This window comes from Eptatretus burgeri, chromosome 18, assembly GCF_056783735.1.
Source record: "Eptatretus burgeri isolate ZD-2024b chromosome 18, Ebu_testis_v1, whole genome shotgun sequence".
NCBI lineage: Eukaryota > Metazoa > Chordata > Myxini > Myxiniformes > Myxinidae > Eptatretus > Eptatretus burgeri.
The window spans coordinates 854,926-872,636 of record NC_140978.1 but is presented as its reverse complement, the minus strand read 5'-3'; the positions used below and the strand labels follow the sequence as shown (position 1 = coordinate 872,636).

General features: G+C 44.0%; 1 protein-coding gene across 4 annotated transcripts in view; it reads right to left on the bottom strand.

Annotated features, from left to right (window-relative positions):
* Nucleotides 1–515: 515 nt before the first annotated feature.
* LOC147008452 (DNA polymerase theta-like) overlaps nt 516–17,711 on the bottom strand; it is a 58,039-nt gene continuing 40,843 nt past the window's right edge. For 3 of the 4 annotated variants that reach the window (XM_085864577.1, XM_085864576.1, XM_085864575.1), the window contains 6 exons: nt 17,682–17,711; nt 17,364–17,475; nt 16,643–16,767; nt 8,475–8,583; nt 3,839–3,915; nt 516–1,132 (listed from right to left, as the gene is read on the bottom strand). The exon at nt 17,682–17,711 is cut by the window's right edge and continues 155 nt beyond it. In XM_085864577.1, coding sequence (XP_085720703.1) covers nt 1,019–1,132; nt 3,839–3,915; nt 8,475–8,583; nt 16,643–16,767; nt 17,364–17,475; nt 17,682–17,711 — 567 coding nt within the window. In that variant the 3' untranslated portion in view covers nt 516–1,018. Of the gene's footprint in view, nt 1,133–3,838; nt 3,916–8,474; nt 8,584–16,333; nt 16,488–16,642; nt 16,768–17,363; nt 17,476–17,681 lie in introns of those variants that run through there. The other variant, XR_015053372.1, reaches the window with a different exon arrangement.

Below are 17,711 nucleotides of genomic sequence, written 5' to 3'. Positions count from 1 at the left end.
AAATAGATTAGTCCGTCCTCAGTATGCGACTTGCGGTATTATGCCACCTCAGTTATTTTTGGGTGGGTTTATCAGCATCCAGAATACACCATCTTGTAGAGCGACTTATTTTCGAGCAAAGCTCAAAATTTGAATTCGAAACTCCCATTACTTTTTGTGTGAGAAGGAAAATGCCCGTTCATATCGCACCGCGCGTATGCTCCCGCATAGCCAGCATCACGCTGGCTGGGATGCAGTATGGCGCCTGCCTAGCCAGTTGGCCAGACTCTCTTTATATACGGCACTGCCCATAATGGGCGCACCACGCCCATTTTCAGGAAAACACAACTACATCATGATATAAACCTCCCACCAAAATTTTATCAGGATCGGATCAAAACCCACGGAGCTATGCTCTGGAGAGACAGACAGACAGACACACACCAATAACGAATATAGTGGTCACTTCATTTTTTTGTGAATTTTTTTTTTTTGTGAACCAATAGCCAGTTCAAATGGGACCAAGCATTCCGAAATTGTGCTCAAGGAAATCCTTCAATCATTTATTTGGCTTGTTTATTTCCTCTGGAGTGACATAAGAAACATGACATTTGCAGGCTCAAACTCAACAATCACAGATGCCAGAGTCTGTTTAAAACCTAAGAAAAACTCAATTCGAACTGACAGAGTTGAAGCATAATTTTCAATCACACCAATAATAAATATATACATAAATTAGTTGCCAAAATAACACCACATCACACTGGTATCAGGTCTGTGACCTCCATACACCAAGTACACTTACTAGAGAGAGCCCTCCTTTCAAAGTTGGTGCTCAAGTTTTAAATACCATCCATCCTTCCACTCAATTTTCCAGAAAGTGTATGCTTGGCTGAATGGGTGTGAATGAAAAAGACTTCATTAAGGCACAATTAATACTGACACTCAAAAACAACCTGATTATGGTTAAAAACATTCATGAGCTTTACAAACAAATACAAGATTTATTTCTGGTATACTCCTTGTCTTATCTTGTAGACTAAAGATCAAGATCATGAAGATCACCCCAACTTTGTCCAGACTTGATCCTCACGACCAAGGCAACCTTTAACCTCATGACTGTTTCCATGGTCGACTTCACGATGACTGCCACCTGATGGAGGGGGATAAAAAACAAAAACATGCTGGAATACCAAGATCAAATTCCACCTGGTTACCTCTGCCACCGAAGGTGAACGAGGTTATGTTTTCACCCCTCTCTGTCTGTTTGTCTGTTTGTTTGTCCGTGTGTAGGATATCTCAAAAAGTTGTGGACGGATTTGGACGAAACTTGGTGGACACATTGGGTGTGACAAGGAAGAATTGATTCAACTTTGGTGAATATCCGAATCTGGATTCGAGAATTTTTAAAGTAATTCTTCACCATTGAGACCATCCATCCATTGGGACCATACTCTGGACACAGCGTTGGTGCTGCTGAAGCAGTTTCTTTGGCTAATGGGCACAATCATGGACTGGTCGCCACTCTGACACAGGATACCAGTATGCTGGCACTCATTTTGCCGAGCTCAGAAGGATGACAGGCAGAGTCAATCCCACTTGGTATTAATTCAACAACTGGGTGGGATTTTAACTCAGGATCCAAGGATCCCAAGCCCACCACCCTCACCACTAAGCCAACACCAGGCATACCATTGGGAGATAGGGCTAAACTAATATATAGCATGATATATCAAAAATTTGTGGATGGATTCGGATTAAACTTGGTGGACAGGTTGGGTGTGTGACCAGGACAAATTGTTTCGATTCTGTTGAAAATCCGAATCCGGATCTGGATACGAGAATTCTTTCATTTTAAAAGTGATTCTTCACCATTGAGAGATGAGGCCAAAAACGATATGTAGCATGATATTTCGAAAATGTATTGGGCCCGATATGTTCTCATGGACCAGGCATTACGTGGCGGAGGGATGCGCTGTACCGAGTGCCCTTCTAGTTTCACCATGTTTCATCAAAGGTTAAATGTAACTATTGGAAGATGAACTATGACCCTTTTTGGAAGATGAACTATTTTGCCAATAAATGTGAATAACTTGGCTTTCTTTTCATTTCAATGTTTTGTAGCAATATCTGGTAATATTTTTTGTTATTCATAATAATAATAATTATTATTATTATTATAGACTATCCAATGCAAGTAAATTGATAAATCAAGTTAGTGAAGTGTGGAGGACACTGTGGGATCTATGCTAGTAGACGGGACACCATGCTTAACATCCATCCAAGGGCCGGCGCACACATTGATGTTTTGCCCTGCATGCAAAACAGCAGGACGACGGTATATAGCTGATCCCAAATTCAAACCCAGGATAGACAGCTCAGAAGTGAGTGCGCATATCTCTCGGCCATCCAGCCAACCAGCCATCATCATCATCATACACATGATGCAGCTGAAGTTTTCTTTCTCATTTGGCTCCACGTCCAAAATTACTTTGTTTACCAATGTCAAACACTCTACCAGTTTGGTTCGTGCATTTTTCACATTAATCTTCACAATCATAACTCCTGGCATCATAACTTGCATGGGTAGTTGTTGTTGTTTAATCGGCCTTTATTCAGGTAAAAACTTTTTGCCTCAATCTTGGTGTCTGACATGCTTCATGTCATTATTATAGTCATTCTAAAATCCAGTGGACACAATCACATATAGGAAGCAACATATCTTATTATAATGGAGCAAACATATATGGTTATGGATGTATATTTGTGACCAAAACGTCTTCTTGTTCAAGTTTTATTCAACAAATCCCACCATGTTATTTATATACACAAAGCTAATCTAAGACACACATTTGTGAATTACCTGTATTCATCAGTGCTAATTTTTTGTTACTTTGACGTGATTAATTGAGATCGAGATTGAGATCTGGACAAAAGGAAATATATGAAGTAAACACCCCGCTGGAAGAGCAAGGAAAGCGGTGTGTTGGGGCCACGTCTGCTCTGTTTGGCTGGCAGCTCAACTTTCCCATCCAGGTTTTGATATTGTGTTGTCTTTACTGTCCAGCTCAAACTGATAATTTGAAATAAATATAAATTTGTGCTCAGTTCCTTTATATTCATAGGCGTTGCATTCTGACTTCTGATTTACAGTATATATTCAGTCAGAGCACAAAATATATTTGGCTAATCTCCCCCACCATCCTCCCTTCACGATTCATCCCATCCCCCCTACCACCCCCGATCCACCATCACCCACACTAACCCACAGCCACCATCCCCCTCTCCCCCCTTCCCTCACTCCTGGAGAAAGCAGGCATGGTCAAAGATACATATGCCTCTGCAGCGACATGCTGTGAGGCACTTGAAGCGTGCCGATGCACACGTGTTATAAACTTGGTGACTGAACACATCCCTGACTTGCGGGATATACGTGCCTGAAATTTTCCTTGAGCACTTTTTCCCCAGGAGTGGGGTATACCAGGGGGCGGGTTATTTGCATGAAAATGCGGTACTATTAAGATTGTAGAACGTGAGTGCATCTATCAAGTAGATCGTATAAAAATATGTCTACGTCAGTAAAATGTGTGTGTATAAAATACAACGGGTATCGAAACAATAAAACCGAAAATATTTGCTTGTCTGTTGTGTGAACATAGACCTGCATTGTCAATGCATATTCTACACACCACACATATACACCAGCACACAAACACCGCACAAAACAAACTGCAGGATCTGCAATCCCTAATTGCTCTTTTTCGTTTTGACAGTGAATGGAACCTGTAAACCCTTTATAAACATGCATTTTGTAATACCGTCAATATGTGAAAATGCCAGTAAAATCACACACACGCACCTCAGACAAATGAGACTCCTCAACTTCGTACAGAAGTTCATCATGGATTTGAAGTAACAATCGTGCATTGCGAAATCCTGGATATTGAAAAACATCAACATGAAAAAAAAACAAAGTTATAAACAAGCAAAGTTTAGTCTTTGTAAACATGATATCTCGCTTTCAGACTCATGCAGGAACATCGAGTTTATGGGTTCGCCTATAATATGCAGTCACAAAAGAGTTTGGCCTATTTCAGTCTTACAGGGATCATAAAAGGGATTTTTTTTTGCTACATTTTGTCACATTGCATTTTTGATTTGCCACAATGTCCATACTTTGATAAAATGTGGCAAACACACAACTGTATCAGAGGAAGATTTCCTTTCAAGGGTACAATAAGGACTGGTCGTCAACATTTCATTATGTCATTAACATTTTTCATTGTGTCACTTTGTGGTTTTCTTTTTATGACAACGTCCTTCAAAATGACTCAGTTTATGTCGATATTAAAGTTTGGTAGTACCAAGCATCTTTTTAATTATTTGAGACGGCGGTACTCACGTTCACAGGTGGAGCAGTTTAACAACTTGGTTCGTCTACATGGAAAATGTAGGACGGGCAAATTGACTGAGAGATATCTCCGGGCCTGTCTCCACCATAAAGTCGTTCCTGTATTTATTCAGAAAAGAATTCAACATTCCAGAATGAGATCAAGTCCATCTGTTGAGTGCATCTTTTTGCAGGATGAACTTGGGAGAACACGTCGTCGATCACCGGGACTACGTCACGCTTTACGAACAAAGTGGAGGCTTGCACGGGAGTTTTCGTCCTTCATTGACAGTCTGTCTGTGTAGATATATCGCAAAGATTGATGACCGTGTCGAATTGGCTGCAAAACATAGAAACGATCGCAACCTTGATCGTTTAAAGGTGAAACGTTTTGGTTCCATCATTCGTGATTCTTCAAAACATGTTCTCAATTTGTCGGACTATACCCTATCTGACACTAAGAGGTTTGTTCTCGCTCATGGTTTTGGGTTCAGCATTCCAAACAACAACATTAAAAGAGAGGAGGTTTTTGCAGAGTTTGAGCTTCTTTATAAGCAGTTGAGTAAACATTATGCAGTTTCCATTGAAGCAGATCCAGGCGATGAAGGCTCGACTTTGTGATTTAGCAGAAGCTGACTATGGGACCCCAAACGACCTTTCTGACTTCTATTTACAAAGGGAATGCATGACTGCCATGAAGAATTTAAGAAACCCTGAAATACACATCTGTAAACCTGACAAAGGCTCTGGTGTGGTTATTTTAAACTAGGTGGACTACATGAACAAAATGTTGGTTATTCTGCAGGATCAGTCAAAGTTTCGACAGTTGGAAAGCGTGGATACATATGACTGTACATCACGTTTGGAGAATGAAATTGGTAAGAGGTTGCTCCAACTGCAGAAAATTGGTGAACTGTCAAGGGAATATTACAAGAGTATCAAGCTGGTAGGCTATCTTCGTCCGAGAATGTATGGTCTACTGAAGATTCACAAGCAGAATGTTCCACTGAGACCAATTCTGTCCACGGTCGGCTCTGCCCAGCATCAGCTGGCAAAATGGCTGGGAGAGTTACTGCAACCAGCACTCGAGTCGGTCTCCAGGTTCGTCATCAAAGATTCTTTCACTTTCGCTGATGCCATAAGGGAGACGCGTCTTCCTGGTTTGGAGAATGTAATATGTTCTTTTGACATTGATAGCCTGTTTACAAATATCCCTTTGACAGAGACCATTGATAAATGTGTACATTTGCTGTATCACATGGAACTTGAGCATCCACCCATTTCTGAATCTGTCTTCATTGAATTGCTGAACATGGCTACATAACAAGAGATGATGAGTTTAGCTTTAATAACATTATGCTCGTCCAAATTGATGGGGTGGCCATGGGCTCTCCTTTGGGCCCAATGTTAGGACATGTTCCATCTCCAAGTTTCATACAGAGATGGACAAGATTGCCGGCATTTTTAAAGGACATACTTGATAGTTGCAAGATTTCTGAAGGCACTGTAGATATTTGGGTTTGTTTGACGATGCTTCTTGAGTGATTGGGTGAACCTGAGATTTTCCAGGATTGAAGGACATGTTACATTTATCAGACCAGAAGACAGAGGCGCAGCTGCTGTCTGCTAGCACTGTGATGGGCGTACTGTGAGACACAATGTACAGTCATCTGCAAAAAAGGAAGGTTTTCCCCAGCATCCGAGAGGTCATTTTATAAAGATGAGGTAAAAGACTGGGCCCATAATCCTGCCTTGGATAACTCCAGCCTCCATTGGAAGAGGGGATAAGAGGGTTGTATCAATAGCAAAATATTGACCGCATGAGTGGAGGAAGTCAGAAGTCTAGAAATGAAGGTGGCCTTCTATGCCACAGGCAGAAAGGTTGGCAAACAAAACAGGACACCAGACTGTGTAAAATGTCTGAGATGTGTCCAGGAAGAAATTCTCATGTCTTGCTTGAGATTGCAGACCTCTAACCATTGCTGATTGACGGCAAAAGAAAAAGATTGAGGGCCTCCAATCAGAAAAGATGAGCAAAAACACGGCCAGAGTTGAGTGACCAGGATGAATTCCAAACTGATGGTCAGAGATCAGATTGTGTAAGTTAAAAGCGAGACGATATGGCCAATAAGCATTGGTTGTGGTATTTGTGGATAAGCATTCATAAAAGCCTGTAAATGAACAATTAAAATTGATGGTTACGTGTTATAAGTGTGTTGTAGCATGAATCGGTGAATTGTATTATAAACTGCTTGATGGAATGAGTTAATTATCTCTGACACCGAAGGTGAAGGAGGTTATGTTTTCACCCATTTCTGTATGTCTGTTTGTTTGTCTGTTTGTGTGCAGAATATCTCAAAAAGTTGCAGACGGATTCGGATGAAATTTTGTGGACAGGTTGGGTGTGTGACAAGGATGAACTGATTAGATTTTGGTGAAGATCTGGATCTGGATTCGACTACTAGAATTTTTGAAGTGATTCTTCACCATTGAGAGATAGGGCTAAAAACTATATCTGGTACAATATCTCAAAAATGTATTATGCCAGATATGTTCTCGTGGATCAGGCATTACGGGGCGGAGGTATGCGCTCTACTGAGCACCATTCTAGTTTTGACTGTGGATGGCAGTGTTGTATTTTAAACTTCCTGGTGAGATTCATGAAAATGATAGAACGTTTTGAGACTAAGGTTCCAGTATAGATGAGAATCACTTTTGCTGGAAGGCACAGGATCATTCTGTGTTACGATATATACGAGATAGAGGGAAATGTAGATAGATGGGAGACATGTGATAAGATGTGTGTATCCATCGTCTCCGTGTTCGATTGAACTCAGATAAGTGAACGAAGTGTTCATGTCCAGAGCGGTTGTCAACGCGTGGAGCTGATTTTAATCAGTTTGATTAAAACTCATTAAAATTGTGTATTGGGAAAGAATTCCTTTGAGCTCTTCAATCATCCTGAACGGGACAGCGTATGAGAGAGAACAACCCGACGTGAATCGATCGTTGGACAGTCCTGACAGACGCTGCAAGGACATTGAGTGAGAACGTTGCGACACGACTCGATCGTTCGACAGCCCAAGTGGACTCAGGGTTCAGTGCTTGCCATGAGGGGAAGCACTCGGGCCCCTTCCCAACGCCAAGTCCTGAGGCCGCCAGGCACAGATAATTCCACGCACCGGCGGGTTGCTGAGCAACCACGAACGCCGGTTTGCACTGGATGAGGTGAATACGTGTGAGTTGAGCCAGCAGGACAGGGACACTAGGTGGAAACAACTCAATGCGGGAATCGGAGTTGGACATTGTATGTAATGGTGAACTCCTCATTTGACTTTGTATCTGTTTATTTGAAATACACGTTTCAAAAATGTTACGCTGTTGATGTGGTCACTGTAATGTCACTCAGAAGTCACAGACCCCAACTGACAAGGATCCATTTGATTGGTGGCTGACCTGTATAATTGTTCATACTCGTGAAGTGCAAAGCTTGGATTACAGTCGTTGGAGAACAAGCTGGGTTCTGCACCACGGACAACATACGTACACAAAAGGGAAGGAAACCCCAATATGTAGACCCAACAGTTTGAAATAAGGAAATATGACATCAGAAGCAATGATGATTCCATGACTTTGCTTTGAATTGGAAGCAGGTTCACTGGACTATAGTTGGTTGGGTCTATTTTTGCACCTTTCTTGTGGATGAGAGTGATGTTTACAGACTTCCATCTAGAGAGTAAGCAGCCAGAGGAGAACAACACATAGATAGGGCAGATAGATGAGAAACAAGAACAATGGCATTGAGGAAAATTTCAGCATTTGAACTATTTTTTTTATTCTACAATAAAAGGTCCGAATCAATCTTGAACTTTCCTCTTAAAACATACCAATGTTAGAAATTGTCTACTTCGGACCATTGCGTCACAACTGTTTGAAAAATTTTTCCAACTGAAACTTTTGTCATGCAATTGCATTGGCGCAGCAAATAAGACGACAATTAATGACAAATGGGCAACAAAACCAGCGAAATGTTGCTGTAGTTTGTGCACTGTTACAACCTAACTCTTAATAATATCACAATATTCCATCTTGAAATTGTACTTACCAGATGGTGTAACAAGATGTGCCAGTTTCCTGTGTAAGGCAGCCATTGAGAGTTTAATGATGTCTGCTGCAGAACCTTGAATCCGTGAGTTTACTGCCTGCCTTTCAGCCTGGTGAGTATAATGGAATAACAAAATAATTCCTGGAGTTCCAAGATGATATGCAATATTGAGACATTTCAATCGATCATCACGTCACATAAATTACATTGAAAGGTTACAACTTGCTTTCAAAAGTCATGCACTTATAAATGTACAAGTATGACAATGATTACAAACCACTCTGGGATTACAAACACGGGTTAAGCCTTTCTCAAAAGATTCAATGAAAATGCTACCATGTCTTGCATTGACGCTGCTGTAAGCACTAGGTCCGAGCAAATGTAAAAGACTTTCACCAGCAACAAGCACACAAAATGCCAGTGTCATTCATGTGGCTGTATGAATATGCAGAGAAAAGGGAAAAAGCTTCTTCTATATACCAATGGATACATATACTTTCTTATGCAGTCAGCATTACAGTACAATATCTGCTTTGACACCACACCAATCCTTCCCCCATCCATAGTTAGGTCCACCCAACTATCACTGTAACTTTCATCAATACTGGTATAATATTACATATTAAAGACCCACCCACATCTTTCACCTGTGAATACACAGCTCTCACCTTATCAACTAAACCCAGGTGGCTAGGATTATATAAATAAATTGACACCTCTCGTGCTCTTCCAGCTGAAAAAGCTGCATGAAGCAACCAAGAAGGCCTACGCAAGGTAAGCTTAATCACCAGCGCCCAGAACAGTCAGTCTTTACACCCAAGAGGTCAATGATTGACCGTATCTTTGCTCTTCGGGTCCTCACTGAATGCAGACAAGAGTTTGCTTTGCAAGAGTTTTGGTAGGGGCTGCTTGCAGCCCATGTCGATCTCTGCAAAGCATTCAATTCAGTGAATGGGATGCCCTCTGGAGGATTTTCGGTTTTCGTAGGGTGCCACCAAAACTGATCAATCTAATGTCTGAACTATACTCTGGTACTGAGAGTGCTGTGAGATGTGGTGATACAATCTCGGACTTATTTCCAGTTGTTACTGGAGTTCGTCAGGGGTGTGTACTGGCCCCCACACTTTTCAGCGCTTGTATGGACTGAATTCTGAGGAGGATGTCGGAGAGATCAAGCTGTGGTGCATCGTTTGGGAGTGTCAAGATCTCTGACCTTGAGTTCGCAGACAATGCAGTAATATTTGTGGAGGCTCCAGGTATCCTTTTGGGGGCCTTGAGGTGCTGAATGAGGAGTCAGAGCCACTGGGATTACGGGTTTCCTGGGTCAAAACTAAGACCCAGGCTTTTAATAACATCTTGGATGCTGCTATCTTGTCTGTACCGTTTGTGGTGAAGATCTTGAGGTTACGGAGAGATTCACTTTCCTTGGCAGTGATATTCATGTTTCCGCTGGATGTGAGTCAGAGATCAATAGATGTCTGGGTCAGGCCTGGAGAGTCATGGTTTCACTGGATCATAGGGTGTGGGGCTGTCGGTACTTGTGCAGGAGGACGAAAGTCTGAGTCTTCAGGTCTTTGGTGCTTCCAGTATTGCTCTATGGATGTGAGACTTGGACTCTGACCAGGGATCTGAGACTTAATTCCTTTGGAACCAGGTCTCTTCGCAAAATCCTTGACTATCACTGGTCGGACTTTGTGTCGAACAAGGGGTTGCTGAGAGAGACTCAAATGAGATTTGTTACCTGCATAGTCCGTGAGTGTCAGCGGCAGCTGTATGGACATGTGGCTAGTTTTCCTGACATTGATTCTGCTCACCAGATTCTCTCAGCGAGGAAGCATCGTGAGTGGAGGAGACCAATGTGCCGACCACGTGCCTCATGGTTGCAGCAGGTTGATCAGCATCTCAAGGAGATGGGGATGGGCCAGGCATCTGCCTGGGGGATAGCCATACGGAGGCCCTTGGAGTCCCGGCAAAAAGTGGACGCAGTGACGCGCTGCTCCAGTGCATGCTCCCATACCCGACCTGACCTGAAGAGGATTGTATTTCTTGACAAACCTTTTCTTCTTTTTCTTTACAAACACAAGAAGTTACTTTTGCATGTTATTTTTCTTCTTGACCATTAAGCTGTCTCGCCATCCTCCAACTCTTTCTCAATTCCTCAGACAATATAAAGATGCAAAAAGGGACGATGAGGGATCTTCTCTCTTTCATGAATTTTCATGTCTTTTTTTTTTCCACATCTCTTAATCAACACCTCGCTTGAGTGGCTATGTTGTCTTCCCTTTTCCAAAATATATTTGCCTCGAGTAAAATTTCCCATTAACTATGTCTGATCATTCAAAGCACCTTTTATATTTTTTACTGAACTGAACCATTTTGTTTTTCAGTGAATCCTTTTTTCCCCCACCATAGACTTTCCCAGGAAACCATGAAAAAACGTTTCCAAACAACTAATATTTCACACACTTTGTAAAATTTGAATTTGTGTGCATGACCCAGAAAGGCTCAGAGTATACAAGCCAATAAATCAATGTGATGATAAAAAAATGGTGTCTTTTTTTTGCTGTTAATTATTTCAGTACATTAATGAACAATAACGAATATCAAGAGTTTACCTTAAAATAATTAAAAGTATTAGATAGCAAAGATCCGGATGCAAAGGATTTATACTTTACGTGTAATTAATGAATTAATTTGCAATTGGTCACTGGCTTTGACACCAACATAAATATTGTTGTGGTTACCAAATTCGCAAACCACCATTCAGGTCCCTTAGGTGAGATATCTCGGTAAGTATATGTGTAGTTAGGCCCAAACCCGTTGTCTAGAGGGAATAAATGTTATTCATGCGTGCTGCGACTCTTCAGGATAGCCGTTTTTCTTTTACTATCTTTATTTTGGACCAACCGCCATTGTTACCACCACCAACCACAACATCAACCACCCACCGCGGCGCCGCTTCACGTCACACCTCGCAACCGTCGCATCGCCACCGTTCTTGCGCCGCTTGTGGGTACCGGTGTTGGACTCGTGCAGGGCGCGCGCCGAACAGCGTGTACAAAACCACGGATTTTCCGCTTCAAAAACGGATCAAAAACGACACACGCCCACTTTTGTGCCGTCCAATCGGTGAGCGAGGGGCGATTTGGCCCCGCCTCCAGGGCGTTGGAGGGCGATCGCTATATGCAAATTTATGGATCAAAAAGCATTCACGCCCACTTTTTCTCGGGCCAATGGGGAGCGAGGTGAAAGGTCGAAGGAAGGGGGTCAAAGATGAGAGAGCGAAGCCACGGGGCTTATATAAGCGACCGCGTTCGTCAAGTCGAGGGAGTTAAGACTTCGCGGGCGGTGGAGTTGGGAAGAAGAAGCAAGGAGTTGGTCGTCGTCGTGTGCGTTGGAGTCGGAGCGAAGGGGACGGAGCTGTGGAGAGGCGGCGAGGGCAGACGAGGGGGTGCTCGCGTCGTGCCGGGAGCTGCACACCAGGGAGGCCGACGGCGCGACCTGGTCGAGGTGGAGACGCTCGTCGCGGGACTCGAGGCAGAGTAGAAATCCTCCTTTCCCCCGAGCATCAGCAACCCCCTCCTGTTTCCCCCCCGCGCTGAGATAGTGCGACCAAGGGGGCCCCTTTCCCACCCCCTACCAGACACTGCCCGCGAGGCCCGCGGAGTTGAGGCACCATCGCCGCTCCGCGTCTCATCACCAGACGGGTAGGCCCGACCCGGTCTCGGCCTCAGGCCCGGCTCATCCTTGAGGGTGTTCTTTTTCTTTTGTTTTGGGAATGTGTGTTGTCGGCGCCGTCTGTGAAGTAAAATTGTATAAGTGTTGCCGTGTGCTCGCGTAGTCGGTATTAGATCTGCATTGTCGCATTTGCTTTTTGTGTAAAATTGCATTGTGTTTCTTTTCCTTTTCTATGTGCTTTTGGTGGAATTGAATATGTGTGCTTTCCGTTCATCGCGAATAAATGTGCTTTGTGTTGAACTGTTTCCCGCTTCGCTTCGTCATTTCTTTCATTGAATCCTCATCTTGCTTCACGTAAAGGGTTGGTAGTGGGCTGAATACGCCCGTTAATTAATCGAACCGTTGAGGTCGACGAATAACACCGCTCGGTTATCCCGATAGTATGGAACGGGTCGCTTAAGTGGCCCATGTCCGAAGTCGACCTGCGGCGAGGTGCGATCGCCCGGTCTACCCTCCGTGTGGGTACTTAGGTAGGTCGAATTTGGCTAGCAACCCTATCCCACGCGGGGGGCTGATTGGCTCGATCGCGGTGAGACCGAAAGGTCCACCCGTGACTGGTTCCCGGCGTTAGTCCGAGAGGGTCACGACTGGATTGTCCGTCCGGTGGGCGACGTGCCGCGATTCGAGTTACGTGGCCGTCAGCACGCCGGCGGGCGCGAATCCGTAACAATATTTATTACAGACCATAGAGGCATCAAGGAGCAACATATATTGAGCAAATATATTGAGCACGTCCTTATTAAAGTGGACATCTCTCTGGCTGTTATCAGAGAACCACCTCACCGCCGTCGAGTCTGGCATTTCACTCAAGCCGACTGGCAGGGTCTCCGAGCAGCCATCAAACTTACAGACTGGTCTCCTATCACTACTTTCTCAAACATCAACTCATCCTGGGAATTCTTTCAAAGAAACTTGCTCTCCCTCATGCACAGATTTATCCCCTCTCGTGTTCAGTTGTCTTACCCTTCCTCCCGCCCTTGGTTTACTGAAGCTTGTGGCGAGGCAGTTGTCCTGAAACAACTTGCCTTTGCCTCATGGAAAGCAAACCCAACTGAGGGCAATCTCAGTTCTTTCCACAAAGCTCGGAACAAGTGTGTATCTACCCTCAGGAGAGCCAGAAAACAACATCTTTCTCATCTCAAGTCTGAACTCTCAAACCTCTCTCCCTCCTCAAAATCCTGGTGGCGTTTAATCAAATCTGTTTCTGGTGTATGTTCCCCCTCCATCCCCTCCCTTACCTCAAATGGCCGCACTGCTGATTCCACACGTGATAAAGCTGAATGTCTAAACTCGGTGTTTGCAGCTAAATCTTGTGTCCCAAACCCATCACTATCTCTACCCACTTTACCCAGTCGCACCCAACTGTCCCTGGACTCTGTATCCTTTTCTCCTGACAAGGTGGAGAGCTTGCTTTCAAACCTCGAGTCAGATTCTGCAACCGGTCCAGACGGCATCAGCCCACGTGTCCTCAAAGCCTGCTCTTCTGCTCTTGCTCACCCTCTCTCTGTTCTATTCACCCTCTCATTTTCCCAAGGTCATCTGCCATCTGCTTGGAAATCTGCTAACATCACTGCCCTGCATAAAAAGGTGCAAAAACAGATCCCTGTAACTATAGACCAATCAGCCTTCTCCCAATCATCAGCAAGGTTATGGAATCCATCATCGCTTCAGACATGAAATCCTTCCTCTTCTCCAATGGCTTGATTTCCAATCATCAATTTGGTTTCAGACCAGGTCACTCTACCCTAGATATGCTGCTACTGCTCTCCCATCAATGGATGGAGGTCCTCAATGCCAGACAGGAAATCCGAGCCGTATCCCTGGACATATCACGTGCTTTTGACACAGTCTGGCACCCTGCCCTACTCACCAAACTCTCTGCCCATGGTATTCAAGGCCATCTCCACTCATGGCTCGCAGACTTCCTCTCCTGTCGCAGTCAACGTGTGGCCCTAAATGGAGTTCTTTCATCCCCTCTTCCTGTGCAGGCTGGAGTTCCTCAAGGTAGCGTTCTGGGCCCTGTTCTTTTTCTGGTTTTCATCAATGATCTCTCGGACTCTCTGGAAAATCCTCTATTTCTCTTTGCCGATGACTCAACCCTCTGCCGTACCATCTGTCATCCCTCAGACCGGCAAGCAGCAGCTTCTTCGCTCACTGCAGATCTGGATAAAATCACAAACTGGTCCAACACGTGGAACATGTCTTTCAATCCAGACAAATCTCACACTCTCACTATGTCTCTTCGAAAGGACCGTTTACAAAACCCCCATCCACTTTCTCAACAATCCTCTGGAAGAAGTCTTTTCTTTCAAGCTTCTGGGTCTCACGATCTGCCATGACCTTTCCTGGGAAAGTCACATTTCCAACCTTGCCTCAAAAGCCAGTCGCCGACTGGGAATCCTCCGTCGTGCAAAGTCCTTCCTCGGCCCTCTTGAGCTCCTGACCACTTACAAAGCTTTTGTCCGTAGCCTGATGGAGTACTGCTCTCCCCTCTGGGCTGGTGCTCCTGCCTCCCACCTTTCTCGACTTCACGCTGTCGAAACCAGGGCTTTTAAGATCATTGGCATCTCCCGCAATGAAGCTGAGTCTTTGGGCCTCTCACTCAATCACCGCAGGTTGGTCGGTGGTCTTTCTGTCTTCTACCGACTCCTCTCCAGCCTTGCCCCCCTGCTCTCTCTGCGATTTGTCCCAACCACATTTCCACAGGGCGCTCAAGGTCCGCCAACAACCCCCTTCTGGTAAAACTACCAAAATCACGAATCACTGCTCATCTTCACTCTTTCATTCCTCTTTTTCCCGCCTTTGGAATAAACTTCCTCACTCTATTCTTTCCCATTCTTCCCTTCAGGCTTTCAAAACAGCTGTTCACCACCACCTCTTATCTTCCCCCATCCAAATCCTCGATCTTTTCTACCCCCGATAATCCACCCAAGCCCACTTCCTTCAATTCTCCTGCTTTCCTTCCTGAAAGTCCCTTTAATGTCCATCTTCCCCTCGCCATGTTCCCCGTCCCATCCCCATCCCTCTCCCTTCCACAGTTCACCTGTGTCTGTTCCCCAATGTTTTGTCCCTTCCACTCCCGCCCCTCTTGTCTCATGCCTCCTTGCTGTGAGTTGTGTGTTAGCTCTCATACGAGCCTCGACCAAGGTATACAAAAAAAAAAAAAAAAAAAAAAGTCTTTTCTTTCAAGCTTCTAGGTCTCACTATCTGCCATGACCTTTCCTGGGAAAGTCACATTTCCAACCTCGCCTCTAAAGCCAGTCGCCGACTGGGAATCCTTCGTCGTGCTAAGTCCTTCCTCGGCCCTCTTGAGCTCCTGACCACTTACAAAGCTTTTGTCCATAGCCTGATGGAGTACTGCTCTCCCCTCTGGGCTGGTGCTCCTGCTTCCCACCTTTCTCGGCTTCACGCTGTCGAAACCAGGGCATTTAAGATCATCGGCATCTCCCGCAATGAAACCTTGTCTTTGGGCCTCTCACTCAATCACTGCAGGTTGGTCGGTGGTCTTTCTGTCTTCTACCGACTCCTCTCCAGCCTTGCCCCCCCTGCTCTCTCTGCGATTTGTCCCCACCACATTTCCACAGGGCGCTCAAGGTCCGCCAACAACCCCCTTCTGGTAAAACTACCAAAATCACGAATCACTGCTTATCTTCACTCTTTCATTCCTCTTTTTTCCTGCCTTTGGAATAAACTTCCTCACTCTATTCTTTCCCATTCTTCCCTCCAGGCTTTCAAAACAGCTGTTCACCACCACCTCTTATCTTCCCCCATCCAAATCCTCGATCTTTTCTACCCCCGATAATCCACCCAAGCCCACTTCCTTCATTTCTCCTGCTTTCCTTCCTGAAAGTCCCTGAAATGTCCATCTTCTCTTCGCCATGTTCCCCGTCCCATCCCCATCCCTCTCCCTTCCACAGTTCACCTAATGTGTCTGTTCCCCACTGTTTTGTCCCTTCCACTCCCGCCCCTCTTGTCTCATGCCTCCTTGCTGTGAGTTGTGTGTTCGCTCTCATACGAGCCTCGACCAAGGTATACAAAAAAAAAAAAAAAAAAAAAAAAAAAAAATAGATTCAAATGGCTAACTCATCGTCAAAATCAAATGGCTACCTTCAAAAAGTTACCTGCCGCCATTAGAGCATTTAGATTTCATCAGATCAGGCAATAAATGCGAATTGTTGCTCCAGCTTTCCGGCTCGATAACGGAAGACACCATTTGCACTTTTTTCACCTCCATCCCTATCTTGTTTCGAATCCCATGCAGACACAGAAAACTTTCTAGTGTGATGGATTTATAAAGAGCGGGTGGTAGAAAACGAAAGATAAGAAAAGATGTGTTTGAAAGATAAGAGATTGAAATGTGGAGAATGCAGAGAAAAATATCAAATGCGAATAGTGAAGAAAAAGACAATAGTGGATTGGAGAGTTCTTACATGAGCACGTGTTTGTGGCTCAGGGTCGTTGATCGCAGGAACATATCGCCGTCGTCCACTCAAAGTCTCCACAAAGCCGTAACGTCGGCAAAATTCTACACTTTCCTTCAGAAATCGTTTCACATCTTCATGACAACGAGACAGTTGTACAATGTCACAACCTGAGTAATAGATTTTCTTGTATGCAAAAATCAAGGCTCATTGAGAAGCGAAATGACAGAGGGCAGATGTTAACAAACTAACAGAGGATCCAAGGAGATCAGAGGCTGTAAAAGTAAAATTTCTCGTTCATCGGCCTCACATTTTCATACAGAATAGGTATAGTACAATGTGGGAATTTATTTTGTCATCATAAAAACCTCAATGAAAAACAACGTCCAGACAATGACAAAGTGCGACAGCTAAATGTTGGATGTGTTTGCTGATCCATTATACGGAAGAAGATCAACTGGATTAATCATGTTGTCAATATCAATTCTCAACACCAAACAGCTTGGTGTTAATTTTTATAGATTGTCAGAATCTTCCGAAACCAAACTAAAGGTAATAAATACAAAGTAAAGCTTACGATGTTGATGAAAACAGAAAAAGCCAAATAAAAAATATTCCTCCACTTGGTTATACGACATTCAAATTTACAAACTAAACAACTGAAAAACCTTAATAGATGTTGATGAATGAGACAAGAGTAAAAACCCAAATGTTACTGAAACAAGATTACCAGGAAATGTGGATTTAAAGTTTTCTATGGCTGCCCCTGCCTCAAACTCGTCCACTCCCAGCTGGTCTGCAAGGGCACGCACCCCGATGCCATACACAATGCCATAACACACCTATAAACCGAGAAAAACAACGTATTAAAAACATTGTCCAAAAGCTGAACAATTCCAAATGTTTTCTCACAATTAGATACTGAGCTTTGACTTTAGCGATTTCAATATCTGATAATTATCATTCATCTGATAATATTATAATTCATGCAATTATGCAATTGCAATCTACAATGACTGATATAACACCATAAAAGCCACTTTCTCACCTGCTTTGCTTTTTGGCGAGCTGAATCGTC